General features: G+C 32.4%; 2 protein-coding genes across 5 annotated transcripts; one reads left to right on the top strand and one right to left on the bottom strand.

Annotated features, from left to right (window-relative positions):
* Window positions 1-164: 164 nt before the first annotated feature.
* LOC117242668 (beta-1,4-glucuronyltransferase 1-like) lies at window positions 165-12952 on the bottom strand. Of its 2 annotated transcripts, none has more exons than XM_033509539.1 (5): window positions 12823-12952; window positions 3027-3735; window positions 1890-2278; window positions 1316-1517; window positions 165-658 (listed from the first exon to the last, which is right to left on the bottom strand). In XM_033509539.1, exons 2-5 carry the CDS (start codon window positions 3570-3572, stop codon window positions 446-448), a joined length of 1350 nt encoding a protein of 449 aa, XP_033365430.1. In that variant the 5' UTR covers window positions 3573-3735; window positions 12823-12952; the 3' UTR covers window positions 165-445. The 2 variants fall into 2 exon arrangements, with proteins under 2 accessions (XP_033365430.1, XP_033365431.1); XM_033509540.1 differs by having other exon boundaries at window positions 1316-1493.
* On the top strand, window positions 4645-15944 carry LOC117242667 (open rectifier potassium channel protein 1-like). Of its 3 annotated transcripts, none has more exons than XM_033509537.1 (6): window positions 4645-5579; window positions 8055-8345; window positions 10835-11074; window positions 12804-13136; window positions 13644-13874; window positions 14972-15944. In XM_033509537.1, exons 1-6 carry the CDS (start codon window positions 5561-5563, stop codon window positions 15226-15228), a joined length of 1371 nt encoding a protein of 456 aa, XP_033365428.1. In that variant the 5' UTR covers window positions 4645-5560; the 3' UTR covers window positions 15229-15944. The 3 variants fall into 3 exon arrangements, with proteins under 3 accessions (XP_033365428.1, XP_033365429.1, XP_033365427.1); XM_033509538.1 differs by having other exon boundaries at window positions 4650-5579; window positions 8221-8345; window positions 14972-15943; XM_033509536.1 differs by lacking the exon at window positions 4645-5579 and having other exon boundaries at window positions 7546-8345.
* Window positions 15945-16147: the final 203 nt, after the last annotated feature.

Genomic DNA, 16147 nt, shown 5'->3' with positions numbered 1-16147 from the left:
GTTTTATCAAACAAATGCAGTAACGCTTTAGCTGGGAGAATATATTTATATTCTTTACACGTATCTTTATATTTTTTATGTATAATAACAAAGTTCCTCAATGTCCAGTTGAACAAAAAAATGAAAATAATAATATATTATACTATTACTAAGTAATAATAAACTATTGTGATATATTCATTATTCAGGGAGTTACTGCTACGAGACTTTTTATGTTTTGTATTTTAAATAGGCACATATTTTCAGTTAATTTCTACTGGTTTATAAATATAAAAACACTCTTTTATAATGGATGGTAGTATAGATACAACGTATCATTTATATAGATAACACTATTAGAAAACAAACAGCATTTATATAGCTACTCCGTGTATCTTTCAAAGTTTATTTTATTCCTACAGTAAAAGCGATTACTCTGAATACTGATTTCCTTTATCGAAAAATATTATTGTGCGCATTTGCGATTAACAGGATATTGTTTCAATAAACGTCTAATTATACGTTGATAGATACGAGCGTTCTTTCTTTCGTGAGGCTTTAAAAATTCTCGTTTTGCTTTGTCAATCTTTATTGTTTTTCGTTTAATACCTGGTGTATGGACTAAAAAGGCACCATCAAGTATAATTAGTCGATAGTGTAAAAGACACATCTCGAACATCTATAAGAAAATGTTAAAAATTAATATAACACGTTTCTTACACAATTTATTATTATTTACAAAATTTATTATTCATATGATATTCTGTTTTAAAAATCTACCATTATGAAATTACTCATAATAACAATAATAGTAGTAATAATAACAACAACAACAATAACAACAATAACAATTTATTTGCACTTAAGGCCAACAGCCTATTACAAGCAGGTTGTTGCATTCTTATTCCTAGTTTCTTACACTATATTGTATCCTTACATTGTGTTATATTGCTCATCTTTTTCTTAATAATTAGTATCTATCCTAGTATGTACAGTACAGTTAACGAGATTAATTGAAATTTAAAACGATTTTTTTATGATTAATCGTTAATCTGTAGTTACTATGTATATTTTTATTATAAATAACCTGTAAATACTAAAATTTATATGCATGTAAAATTGTTATAAATTTATATAAATTAATTATAAATTCATTATAAATTTAATTAATTAAATTTAATAAATTTAATTTTAATATATCCTTTCATTATGGTAGATCTTCTAAAATAGAATGTTATACTAATTTTTATTAATACATATGTGCATAAAATTTTATAGGACAAGTATAATTCTATTAGTATTTTATTTCTGTAAATCTGTCGAATACGCGCAATACCTGACTCATTTTATCTTGTCTGCCTTCCCAAGACATTTCTTCAGCATAAAAGGGATCATTTTGCGTTCCTATGAATACAGGCTCCCATCTATGATGTGGATATTCCCTTTTCGTAATAATAAGAGGTTTCACTTTACCCGGATCAGGTCTAATTAACCATCTACTAAGTCCAGGGAACCTTTGACAGTGTGAACAGAGAAATCTATAAACCAGGAATTCTCTGTAAAATCTTTTGTATTTTCTCATTTATGGTTATACGCTGGCTGAAAGAAATATTTGTACACACTTTTATATCCTAATGAAACGTTCTTTTATTAAATTCTACGTTTCATTTACATAATATCAAACTTTGATGACAATCATATGAAAATATATATCATTAAGTGATACAAAATTTATTATAATTGGACCTAGTTAACTATAACAAACGCAGTAGTGTACAAATACTTTTTTCTTTTTTTCTTGTTGCCAGTGTATATAACGTAACACATGTTAATACATATAAAGTTAAAACAACCCTCCGATATGAATTTTGTAAAATCATTTTCGCACAGTTGGAATTATTTTTACAAACCTGTGAAAATAAACGGCTAGACCAGCCTTCGTTGCTGAAAGCAATTCCTTTTTTGTCAATGGTGGCACTTCATTTGATTCTATCTCAAATACTGGTACCACGAACACGATTCTGCCTTTTGGTGTTTTTTCCCGGACAATTTCCATAAAACCGGATGCTAATCTTTGGCTAGGTAATAATTCGATATCAGTTACTAGAACACGAGTCGTGTTTGCTTGAATTCTGGCTACATTTCTGGCTACGTTAATAGGATAAATCATGCTTCTTCGTTTCCTTTCTGTCCCTCTATCTCCTCTTTGAAGATCGGATGCCGCACAGTCACCATGAATTCGAGTAATATGTCCTAAAGCTGGTGGGCGACTCGCCGGAAATACCAAATGAACAGAAACCTGTGAAAGGGCATACGTTAAAACTGTAGTTAGTACTTCCGTGTACTTACGTGTGTATTCATCTCTATATTTAACCCATATAATCTTATATAGATACGATGCGATGTATTTTAGTAATTAAAAAAACCACTTATATGTACTTATGTTTACTCACGTGTTTTATAGAGATTATTTAGAAACAATGTAATTTACTTTATTCTTTTCATACAATTTTTAAGGTAGAGGAAATTTAAAATCTTGCATTTCACTTTAAAGAGTATAATTTTTATAAAACATGATTAGCAGTATTTCTGAGACCGTGACAGTAGAAAATTATAGCGTGCTGTTAATTACGTAGAGTAGGGGACAGAAATAAATGGACAGGCAGTGTAGATAGGTATCAATGAATTTTCCTTAAAGACAGTTTGTTTACACAAAAGTGTAAATGTTAATTTCAAATTAACTAAACTAACTAAATAATCTATATACCATAAGGATATATAACAAATAAAATCTAAGTAATACTGGCACTAGTTCGATGATACCTACTTTCTTTATCTATTCACGTATCTTTGTCCCAGATTGCATTTTTTAAGATACGGTTGCTTTCGTATCGCAAGAAAAGTAGTTGGCGATGACTAAATTAAAATTGAACGAAAATTGAGATAGTCGCGATGGAGAATAGATTTAGACATGCGGTATGCATATAATGCCTGAAGTTTAATCATACTACTAGCGACCCGTTTTGAGAGCGAGTGCATAGGGAAACCTTGTACATTTCAGGTTCGCATCGACAGGCCCGATCGAGGAGAGCAACGGCGATACCAGCGTCGAGGCCAGGCGTGAAAACGGCCAGGCTTAATGGACCCTCCCATCTCCGAGCTAATTCCACGATTCCATAGACTTGATCTGCAGTGGCGTGCGTGCAGAGGGTCACCTGAGGCAGCTTGTTCCTCTCCTCGGTTCCGCGCAATACAAACGGTAGAATTCTGTAGGGGCTCTTCTCACCGATTTCGGGACTCCAGGTGACTTTGGATGCCGGATACGAGAGCATATTCGGCAGGCCATGATACCATCTGCAGAAACTTCTGTTCCTAGGTTGCAGACCTGCCATGTACATGCCGGCTACGAAAGCAAGTGCTCCAGTCTGTACATCTTGCTGAAAACTTGAATAAGTCTTTGGTATTAAGATATCGCTAGTACCGATCACCAGTATCGGTAAATCGAATCCACGATCGATCAAGAGACGACCAATCAGGAGAAAGAAGAACATTAAACTCAACCAAATTAGGAACTTTCGACCAGAGCAACGCATTGTTGTTAAAGAGACGATTTTCCATGTTCTAAACGCGGTAAATTCATTGAACTGAGATGTACTTGGGCACTGCTGTTGCCGTTCAGGCAAGACGAGGCCGTCAATTTTGGATCGATACAGCGCAGGCGTGCCTACCTTCGATACAATTCGCCAGAATTTAAACCTACGAAAACAAAAACTTCAGCTTAAATTCATAGAAAAACTCGGCTCAAATTTTTAGTAACCACTATAAAATAAATGGCAGCTAAAACGACGACTGGACTGTACCATTTCATTCTTTATGGGTATTGCATTATATGTATTTGTATGGGTATAGGTATTGCAATAAAATTATTATATTAATTTATATACACACGTGTGATGTTGTACAATAGAAAAAACGTTTGTGTACATGCACGTGTACATACGTATATTATGAGATGTATCTACCTATGTATTTATATTGTACTTCGTAATATCGTAGAATATAGCTAATAGGATTATATGTAAGCTATTTAAAGTTATTATTGCGTTTGTGCTATGGTATTATCGCGATGAAACATCTTTTTGCGGCTCATTAAAAATGAGCAACTTTCCAGTAAAACTCTATGTAGACGACCATGCCGTTGGCTGTAGACCTACCCACAAATACAGATTTAACAATTTATCCTGAATTAAATATCTGATATTTCATTGTGCACAAATTGAAACCTTATCTAGGTGGAAATTCCTTTTAAAGTATGATATAGATGGTTGGCTAGGTGATAATCGTTCACGTTTACCTTTGGAATTATCGTATTAGGAATGTAGTTTACTTTACGTTGCCACTAACGATCCAATGAGAAAATAAAACACAGTTTTACCAGCCTCGTACCTAAACAAAAATATTCACTCGCTGCATGCCGTTGATCGCCAATAAGACGTGGGAAACCGATTTTAATATACGGGGTGTATCATTAATATACGGGGTAATATATGGGACATACTTCAAAAGTGAATAGGAAAAAACAATGGAAAAAATTCGTATCAATATGTGTCCTATCTGACCTTGTGTCAAAGTTAGTAGCCATTTTAGTAATCCACAACTGTTTGCCTTCATATTACAAAATGTTCTGTTTCAGAAGCATACTTTATGAATTTTCATTTTTCACACAGGTACTTTTGTGTTCTTGAATGACTGTAGTCGTTGAAATCGCCTTGAGAGTGGTTACAATGGCAGGTGTTCAAAAATATGTAGTTGCACTTAAACATATGACGGCGAACTTCAAATATTCTAAGCGCATTCACCGGATAAAACGTTTTGACAGCCATATGATGGCCCTTTTGGAACCAAACAATTTTTGTTTCAGACATTTCTCTTTATCTCAAAAATTAAAACAGGTATTCATGTGACTCACCCTGTAGAACTATTAAAGCGACAGTTCTGTCGCTAGTGACTCGTGGCCTAAATCTGTCTAAATGTCTCCGCTAAATTTTATCGTTTCAAATACCGCTCCAAATTTTATCAATATAATCACGATAGTTGTGTTTTATGGGAGTGCTAATGAAATATTAAAATGTTTTGTATAACGTACACATCAAAATTTTGTACAAGCGTTATGAATCGCTGTATCTACTGTAAATTATTCATATATCATTAGGTCAACATCCGATAATGACCTACCGTGATGTATCTTACTGGAGAAAACGAGAAGTGCGATGAAATTTGGCTAATATCTTCGTGATTTATTCCAAGGTTGTGTTCTAATTTTAGTGTATCGATAGGGAACCATTTACGTTACTACATCCTTCACCGTAGCATGCAATGCGCCAAATCTACGAAATGCTATTCGAAGCCAGTAGTCTGTAAATTGTTCGGAGGAGTATACGGATCGCCTCGTCTTGATTCCTAAACATCGTAATTTTCAAGTTCAACTTTATATTCCTTCCATTCCCTTTCATTTATGATGTACCAACCGCGTTTGTTATGTGTGGTCGTGCCTACATATTGATGCGTGGACTTTCATTCAATGGTCGTACGTGTATATAGTAAGTACATGAGTAAATTTAAAGAAGACATAATCACCGGTATGATACATACGCACACAAATATTATATGACCTTTAAGTGCAGCTTTATCAGCTTTGTTTTCCTGTTATCACACGGCTCCTCTTTTTAAACGTTTACTTTGAGATTACATTTACATCACAAACGCGAAGGAAAAGGAGCATGCATTCGATATCTAGGAAAATAGAAACATAAGTATTGTTTATAATTTTTAAGCATCGAGCATCGTAGATATACTACGACTGACCTATAGTAGATTCGAGTGGTTTGAACTTAGTATTCTTTAAACAGAGATTGAACAAATAATTCTATACATTTGTTAACAATTCTATACATTATGTGAGAGTTAAAAAGTAAAAGAACATATAAATAATATAACTCTTATTTTTGTAAATTTGTTTCGCATGATTACTCAACGAAATATGTATGTGAAAAAATAATATCAACAATTACAGATAGAAAATATGCTGAAATAAATCGTTTGTAACGGATAGTTAAATATCGAAAATTAATTTAATAAATCCTAAACTTTTCATTATATTATACTTACTATTAATACCTTATATAAGCTTTTATTACGATCATACAGGGTGACACAGAAATTAGGTTTTGTTATCTTGCTCTTCCGAAAAAGATTATAGTATAAATATCAATAAACTTGGCCAAGTTGCCGAATGATTACCTTCTTGCTGATTTTGATGCCCTTGAAATATATTGTCAAGATTATACATATATAGGGTGGTTGGTTCTAGTTTCCGTACTATGCACAAAAGTATGTCATAGTGACATATCAGGAATGGAAAGAGTAACAAATATTCCAACCACTGAATTGAAGATGAAAGAGGGAGGCTAGTGGTAGTATAGGGTAGTAAAGAAGTAGGCTATCGAAGTAGTGGAGAGATTTTTTCATTCGACAACGGAAGATTCGCAACCTGCAAATTCTAAAAATTAAGAAACTTTGGGGATATGAGGAGAAAACACAGAAATGTATTAAGCAAATTTGTTCTCCTGTTCAAATTCACTTTAAGGGGGTGAAATTGACCTCTGAAAATCCGGTAATTTTATAAATGACAACCCTATTCTCCTATCTCTTCCTCTCTTAGTACGCTGGAAACTTAGCAATATTTTAGCAATTGTTATAGCACTATCTATAGTGCCTATCTTTAACCTACATAAAATACATTTTCTCTTTTTCTCTCCTGACCAGTAACGATTTGCCAGTCTACAGGCCTCTGGCTGCCTCCTTTTCCTTCATTCTCCAGATATTTCGCTTTGCCCACTACTCTTATGTACATATTTGTACCTACTATTATATTTGGCATTCCAAATTCTATTATATTGCATCTTGACCTTGCAACTCTTCGTCCCTTTCTGTCAGAACCTTAATTATATCAATCTTCTGCTGTCTTAGATTTTCTACACCTAGCTGGCTGCAATCACTTCTCTAAAACCATTCTTCTCTTGCTCTGATACTTTTTGTTCTTCTAACTTCCCTTTCTTTTTCTTTTACGCATTCTTTACCTAATAATCCACCTACACCTCTTCTTATACTCTCTTCATACCTCAAAGCTGTTGCCCCTGCTCTAACCCCAACCTTCTCTTTCTCTCTGAGCTTTGCCTGGTATTATATACTTAGGTGTGCAGTAATCTAGACCTAGCACCGCCTCAAGTAACTTTATCTAGCATGATTAAATAATTAAATTTTCGTAAGTGATCGACTAGAGGAGATAAATAGAATATATAGATAAAATATATAAAGAAAATAAGTAGAATCAAAATGGTTACTATTCATATTTTGAACTAACGCAGAAATTTGTTTTCATTATTTCAGATGTTGTTGCAATTGTAAATCATAAATGAATTAAAAAATTTTCTAATATTACATGCATTAATAAGATGTTAAAAACAAATAATAATAACATTATATGAAATAAAAACATAAAATAAGCTGTAACTCATACGTAAATTTTACAAAGGCAATACATATAACGATGGCCATGAAATGGAACAAACATTCCTATCATTATCTCTTTTAAATACAACTAGAAATAAATAAAAAATAAAACTTGAAAATATCAAAAGTATCAAAAGATGCTCGAATTTAAATCCATTAAATATAAAATGCTACTACCAAACAGTTTCCTCTTGTACAAACATTTCTTACGAACCAGTTTCAACCCAAAACTTCTTTGTTCCTCGGTAAATATTCTTTATAAATTAAATTTGTGCATACTGAAAGGTCATGGATAAATAGTTATGAAATGGAAACGATTGCATCACCAGTGCACTAGTTATATGTGTAAAGAAAAAAGTTACACATGCCTCCGTTACCTTGATACATTGATGTAGAACCAACAAAGGACTAGGTTAAAGAAAGAAATCGCTATCGATGATAGCATTGCACTTCATAAGCAAAGGAACCTTGACCTTTGTCAATGGACGTGCCCCTTTTCCCAGCACCGCCAATCCTTGGGGGTGTTGCGACGCCCGTTAGTGATGTTATAGACGTTGCGAAGTTGACACCTGTTTCGCTGTCTGCTGTTACATGCGCTCGTAAACAACATGCCGGGAAGAAAATGCACAGGGCGATCAAGATCCACAAAATACGACATTCTGCCCATAGGAACGTAATACATCCGAAATCGAAGGACGAGATCGGACGTCGCGTTACCGAGTTTCACATAACGATGACCGAACAGCAGAGGCACAACCAGAATGAAGACGACAACGATGTAGTGTTTGCAATAGGTATGGCTAATTTTTGTCAAGTGTTTTGACATCGTATGATAACGTATTAAAGATATTTACATTTCTGTATCATCGATTAAATTTTAACAGTGTTTGTCAAGATTATTTGATCATACGAGCATATCGTGTACAGGGGTTGGACAAAATAATGGAAACACCTCTTACACGTCATATTGATATTATGCATGCATATATACATATATTTTATTTTCTCCAATTCCTGCATATTCAAGTAAACGTTATTGGAACTATACTATTTTCAAAATGAATTCTTCAGAATGTTTAGACGTAGAGACGTGTATCTTGTATAAATTATATAACAATTTAACTCTTCACGGTCCTGTGATCTTCACATTTTTTTATGTTTTCTTCTTAGTTTCAGTTTTAAATACACCTCATATAATAACTTATAAAAGTCGATATATTAACTTAATTTGACAAAGATATGTCAATGTAAGTATGTTAAAACACAAAAAGATATTTAAATTACGAACCAGTTACAATATATGTGCGTATATGAAACGAGAAATAGTAAATCTAGTTCTAATCACGTAGTTTTATATTATGTTGTGAAATATTCATTTGCTCTTTTGATATGTGTACGTTTAGGTTTACTACTATTACTACCTCTACACTTAGTTACTCGTTAATTGATTATTTAATAATAGATGGAAGCTAATTATACTTATATTTAATAGTGTCATTTATTAGAGACAAACCGAATTTAAACGACGATAGATAATAATAATAATAATTCCTAAGGTATAATCATTCTTTATGATAGCTTAAAATTTTACATTTTTTTACATAAGACATATACAAATGTTTATATGAATATATAAAACACACAAACCATAAATTTGCAACGATACTGAATAAAATAATAAATGCAAGAGAAAGTAAAATTAAAATAAAACAATCTATTTTGGCGATAGTTTTAAAATATTTCTAAGCTTCTTTAATTATTTTGTGACAAAATCTTTATCTTTATCTCTCTGCCTTCAAGCTCGTTTATATGTATACATATTCATATATACTATACAATACTTTTAAATAATACTATATAATTTGCAGAATTGTACAGGAGTATAAGTTTGATGACTGTATCACCGGTTGGATGTATATGCTATTTCTGGTTTCATTAATAATAACGCGTTAAGAAGAACTAAATCAATACGTAAGGAAAAACCGAATGTAGGACAGCGGAACGCACTATAGAGTTTAGAATTGGAAATTAAGCCTAAGAAAATTTAGATGAGTCTCAAGATGCGTATATACTGTACTGTACTATATAATTGTAATTCAAATTAAAGAAATATATTGACAATATACACAATAAATTCAACGAAGTAATAACATTTCATGCATTACAGGAACATATCTATGTACATATATAGGATCGAATCGAATAACATGTATGTATAGGCTATAGACAAGCGGGCATATGATAATTCCTTATAAAAAATAAAGAGAAAATATCGAATAACATTTTTTCGTTCGAAGCTTAATTTCTGAGAAAATCGAGTTTGAAAATTTATCTAAGACGCTTGATCGTGACTAATTAGCGACTGGGTAAGAGTAAATAGTCAACAGGAGATTATTATACGTGCAAAAATAAGTAAAAATACTTTCCATTTAAGGTTTCATTTCCAAGAAATTAAAGTTTGAGTGTCGCTGCTTAGCACAACATTGATAGTGGCACAACCCGAAAAATATATATTTTAGAGAAGAGTTTTTTTCAAATTTACAAAGAAATCTTCGCGAGTCGTTTCAACGATATTATAAGGCTGACTTGATACAAGCTATGCGACTATTCGCGAAAGCAGTATAACTTCTACTTGTCGCAAAACGACTGAAGATGAGCCAGTGTTGTAAAACTAAGGCCAGGTTGATAACAGCATAAGTAATAATTTTTCCTTATGACGCAAAACCGATGGAAAATATTTACTGTTTTACACGATAAAAATAGAAACATAATGTAGTTTAAAATTTGTTGAGTTATGCCACTATCAATGCCAAGCAACGATATGCTTAGTTAAGAACAGGCCTGGTACACGCGCATGATATATTTTCAAATTTATTTTTCTCGGAAACAAAGAATCTTGTGAAAAATTGTTTCCACTTATCGACTTATTTTCGTGTATAGGATAATTTCCTGTTGATTATTTCCTCACACTCGGTGATCAGCCAAGTTCAACTATACGCTAGTCAAATTTTCTTCTTATTTTTTCATAAGAAATCACCTCACGCCCACCTGTACATGTTATTGTGCCAGACCTTGTATTCTTAAAGATTTGCGAGGCTCGTCGTTATTAGAGACAATGTTATATTTAACTATAATGATCTTGAATAATGAAAATATATTTCCTTCTTATCATCATTTTTGATCATCTACGTGATACATTATAAAGCAAGAAAATCACTTTTAAAGGTTGCATTAAAATTATATACTTTGGAAGTATAGTAATAATTTAGTCTATTATTCTTAGATACACCTACAACAGTTTCGGAAGACATCTCTCCGCGATACAAAACGACCGCAAATTCCGAAAAACCGACGAAATCAATTGCTATTCAAACAACAGTTGGACTACCATTGCGACTCAGGGTTTTACCATCCGTTAAAGATATCGTCGAAGAAGAAGATGTAGCTTCGTCAAATGTAAAAGGATTTTCGAAAATATGGAAACATATTAGATTTCTAGGAAGATTATCACTCTCGTTGTTTGGTAAAAATACATTGATATCTCTTCTTTCGCTCATAATTTATGATTGCTAATAAAAAATAGTGTATCGAAGATACTTTCCATAAAGTATACATATAGTGGCTCATGAAAGTATTCGAACACTTACCACACAATATTTTTATGAATATTGTTTTTGTCCCCACAAAACTAAGCTTATAATACTAAAATTTGAAATCAATCCGAAAATGGATATAGAAGTTACAAGACATTTATCACCAAACATACATTTAGAGCGAAATTAGTATACAGCACGACTAGTAGTCTTAAACATTCAGTTACAGTAGAACTCTACTTACCTGAAATCCAACTATTGGAACGAAACTTCAGTTAAGTTAGTAATTTAGTCGATTAACTGAACTCTTACTGGTTGAATTCACTTGTTTGAAGAGCTTCTATTATGTGAACAAAGAATAATAAGTACTGGGGAAAAGTGGTGAACTTCTATTATAGAAAGAGCAATTATAGAGGAGTTTTCAAACAAGAGCAATTGCAGAAACTAAAAGTCGAAGTTCTACTCGTACAAATGCTAAAGATGTTCTCGCTACATACCGTATTCTATGAATATAACGCACAATTGACTGTTGAAATACTTTGTTGATCTTTGCGAAACGTATGCTTCCAATAAATATCTTGTAACCTCTATTACATTTTCAGATCCAATTTTCAGACTCGAGGTAGGAGTAATAATCGAGGTCGAGTCTCGCTACAGTGCTAATGAGATTTTCAAATATTTCACATAGTATACAGGGTGTACCAGAACGTGTGAGACTCGCTTGAGGAGTTGGTTGTAAATCTAAAAACAATGAAAGAAGTTCATATAAACGTATGCTCTATCTTTGTCTATGAGATATAAGGAATTTTGCAAACAGTGAAAACTCTATTGATGATGTTAATATATTAAGGTTCAGAATGGAACAAGCTTTTCGGCAAATTCAGGAATCATTCAGAATGCAATCGGATGCATGACAAGACGTTTACAGGATTGCCTCTAAATACAACGTGGTCCTTTTCTGTGAAGGTAATTAGTAGGAGTATACAGGTACCCGAGGCTTGGATCTGGTCTGCTTTTTTTTAATTTTACAATCGGATTTTCTATCTTTAGATTTAGAATGATTTCCACATTTGACCATAAGAAATAATACGAAATATCGGGAGTACGCAAACGTTACAAACTTTAGGGATCACGACACAATCTCGAGTAGAATTCTCGACTCCATCCGAACTCGAAATATCGAGTGTCCGTGCACCTCTAATAACTAGATAACACAAAATAAAAACAGAAAATTCGTTATATCGCATAAACTAATACAGATAGAAGATATATATATATATGGATTTTTTCCATTGTCCTTAGATGTACAATGAGCTCTCGAAGCGAAGCTTTTCAAATCAAAGCTTTTAGGAGTGTTTGAATATTTTCATATGCCACCGTCCAGAGTGTCCAACAACAGATGTTTCATAGTTTAAGGGGTGATTCTTGACGCCGAAATAAAAAATTGCGTTTTCGGCTTTGTCTTTATTGATAATTAAAAATAGACCAAAATATCCCTGCACGCGAGTAAACCTCCTGATACGAACGAAAGGAGGTGAACCTAAGCAGCGGGACGTACAGTGATTTATTGAAAAAAATGATTCTCATATCGACAAACAATTTTAATGTGTAATTCGCTTTTACTATTTTTAGTTAACAAACGTGGTTTACGTATTATAGGATTGACGTGGTTACTTACCATTTGGGCAATTGCTGGTGCAGTGGCTTTTTGCGTCATTGAGGGCCCTCGGGAACGTGAGCAAGTTGTAAAATTGAAGGATATGCAGAAAGATTTAGCGGTTGGCTTAGCGACGGAATTGAGACAGTTGCGTACAGAAAAAGAAGAAGACGTAGAACCGCTTTGGAGTAACAAAGTGCACCAATATGTAGAAAAACACGAGAAGTTGCTATTGATGGCAGTTAGTTCTGGATATGGCGAAAGTGGAAATAGTGGACAACTTTGGACGTTTCCGGGTTGTATCTTATTTGCGCTTTCACTTCTCACCACTCTTGGTAATTAAAATGTTGTTTCTGTAGCAAATAAATGCTTCTTAATTATTGCGATAAATGTAAAAAAGAAGAAATACAAACGGTATTAGCTTCAAGTGCAAGATTTTAATATGCACATTGTATCGTTTCTTTAAATAATTAGTGTAAAATGTAACATTAGCAAACTTAGGAAACATAATGAATAGACTGCGAATTTTTATGAAAATTTATATTTTTGAGAATATAATTGATGAAATTAAACCTCGGTACAAAATTGTTTTACCTGACAAATATTATGGAAAGCATTATACATTGAATAGTTTACATGTCTTTCGTGCTATGTATATTTTGTATAATTTTGCACAGTTCATAAAAATACGCAGTCTGATAACGAATCTTTCGAAAAATATGATTGGGCGCTTACTTTTATTTATTCTATACTGTTTTTAGATGCTTAAGCAACATAGTTACGTATAGGCACATATATTTTTTTACTTTTGCCAGTTTATAATATGCTTTTATTTCCCTTAGGTTTTGGTGCCCCGGTTCCACGAACGACAGCTGGTCGAACAGTAACTGTTATTTTTGCAGCAATTGGTATACCTGCACATTTTCTTTTAGTTATGAATCTTGGTCTTCTGTTAGCAGTACGATTACAAAGATATGCTATATCGAGGATACTTGAAGGATACGAGCAAACAGAGCTAAGTTATACACCGCCAGTACCAAAATGGGTTAAGGTAGTGCCCTTCGTTTGTGTAGGTAATTATAAAATCATAATACCCGTGTATATACACTTATAATATTCATATAATTTTTCTATGAGATTGGTTAATATAACGTTATCGCGATTAGTGATCTGAAAAAGTAAAAACCTGGAGTAAATTTATATGTCTGCTAACTTTACGCGATTAATTACAAACAGGACAGTTTTAGGGGATCCCATTGAAAGCATTGACACAGATTTCGTCGATGACTATTCACTGACACCAAATTTGACCGACTCCAGATTTCATAGACCACAGCTTTTGCTGACGACAGCTTCGATTGACTGGCAATATTAGCACAAAAGTAAAAGGGAATAAGAGAGGACTTTTACTTAGATAGATTTTATGCTATAGATGATTGATAGCCTGCCACCTTACGGTGTACGGATTAAGGAACTAATCCAAACCAAATATCGAACACAATCTGCTTAGCAATTAAATAAGTTTTCGTTTGTAAATTTCAATTAATTTACGATAAGTTTGAATGTAATTTCAATACAAATCAATATCAAGTGGTTTGTGTTAAGTTTGGGTTAGCATTTTTAACCCGGCCGCTGTAAGGCGATCGGTCACCGATTTTATCTGCAGCAATAAACTGATATGGATAAATAAAAATCCGCTCTTATTTATCTGTGCTGATACTGACAGTCATACTGCCAAACATAATAATTAAGTTGAAGCTGTTGCTGATATAGTCTGGTGTCGGTCAACTGCGATGTTGGGCAAGTCTAATGCTGATAAAATTTAGTGTCAGTAAATATGTCATCGATAATTTCAATGAGACTTGTTTTAGGGGTCTTTGGAGTCATAAAATCTGATTCAAGTATTATTTTTTTATTAGGATAAAAATATGCCCTTATAAAAGGCATGTTTCGTGTTAAAAAAGCAAAACTTTGCCAATTGATTTAGAATATGACTTTAAGTAAATAATGTCATGTACAGGGTGAAATAAAATTAAGGTCGATAAAAATTACCACTCAGAATAACTCGTTATTATCGCAGAGATAGTACTGTGTTCGAATATTAATGTTAATTTAATTATTAATTTTATTTAATGTTAAATTAAAAACTATACATTATTTTCAATTACAGCCACTTACTATCTGCTGGGAGTCTTGTGTTTTGGAGTAGCTAGATCCAGGCCAATTGCAGCAAGTGTTCTATTTCCTTTAGATTTTACTGCTGCCGGTGGTCTTTCAACAATAGTTGGCTATGTGCGAGTATTATACGGTCTTTACTTGGAAGGTGCAGTCACTATTGCTGCTATTGCGGTTGCGGTTTTGGGTGTATCAACTACTCAGAACTTGACCAATATTGGTCTCAAATATGGTTTATTAATCGAAGCTTAGTATTTTCAAGAAACGTTTTATATTTCGAATATATAACTATCTTAAAGATAATTTGTCATAAAGCTGTTTCGTTGTAATGCATATTTCACTGAATTGCATTAAACTATACATATCAGTAAAATGTAATTTCAAGATCGATAATTTTCAGAATAAAATTTTATAAGAAATTATAAATATATAAAACACAATAGAATTCTATGTTCCACATTTACACCATATGTTTTAATTATAAAGTATATATTATAAATAACAATATTCTTCAGCTATGACATCATAATTTATTAGCATTCGTAAGATAATACGAAACACGATATCGGCATAAAATGAATAAAATAATTGAATATATACATACATATATACAATACTACATACGTCATAAACTCCAGAATCGATAAAATTATTTCATGAATATTTTATATAATATTTATATAAATACTTTTAAATTATGTAAATATTTAATATCCCTAGTTAGGAATATTCAATAAATTAACGTTCTTCGTAGGCAGCAGGTGTAATAAAACACATTCTGCATCAATTAGTAAGAATCTTTAATTACTACGAGTATTAACACACTCTATTTTCACATGCATAAAGATATCATTGTACATACAGTAAATATTAATCTATGACAAGAATAATGAAAATTTTGATATGAAAACATAAAATGTGTTAGAAACCATTTCATTAAAAATGATTAACAAGAATATCTATCTATCTTTTTCAATCAATAAATTTTCTTCCATTCTGTTGTACTTACATTCAAAAAATTCAATATTGATATTTACAAAATCATATTTATCGTGTAACTTTCTAATGTGACTATACTACATTTGTCAAATTAAAAAATCATGTATATGTATATATATCTGTATTACTTGAACCTTAAACATTTGATTACTGAAGAAATTATTTAAAGTAA

This window comes from Bombus vosnesenskii, unplaced genomic scaffold, assembly GCF_011952255.1.
Source record: "Bombus vosnesenskii isolate JDL3184/JDL3185 unplaced genomic scaffold, Bvos_JDL3184-5_v1.1 scf7180000016275, whole genome shotgun sequence".
In the NCBI taxonomy this organism is placed as follows: Eukaryota; Metazoa; Arthropoda; class Insecta; order Hymenoptera; family Apidae; genus Bombus; species Bombus vosnesenskii.
The sequence above is the reverse complement of the archived record's forward strand: the minus strand, read 5'-3'. Positions and strand labels throughout refer to the sequence as shown.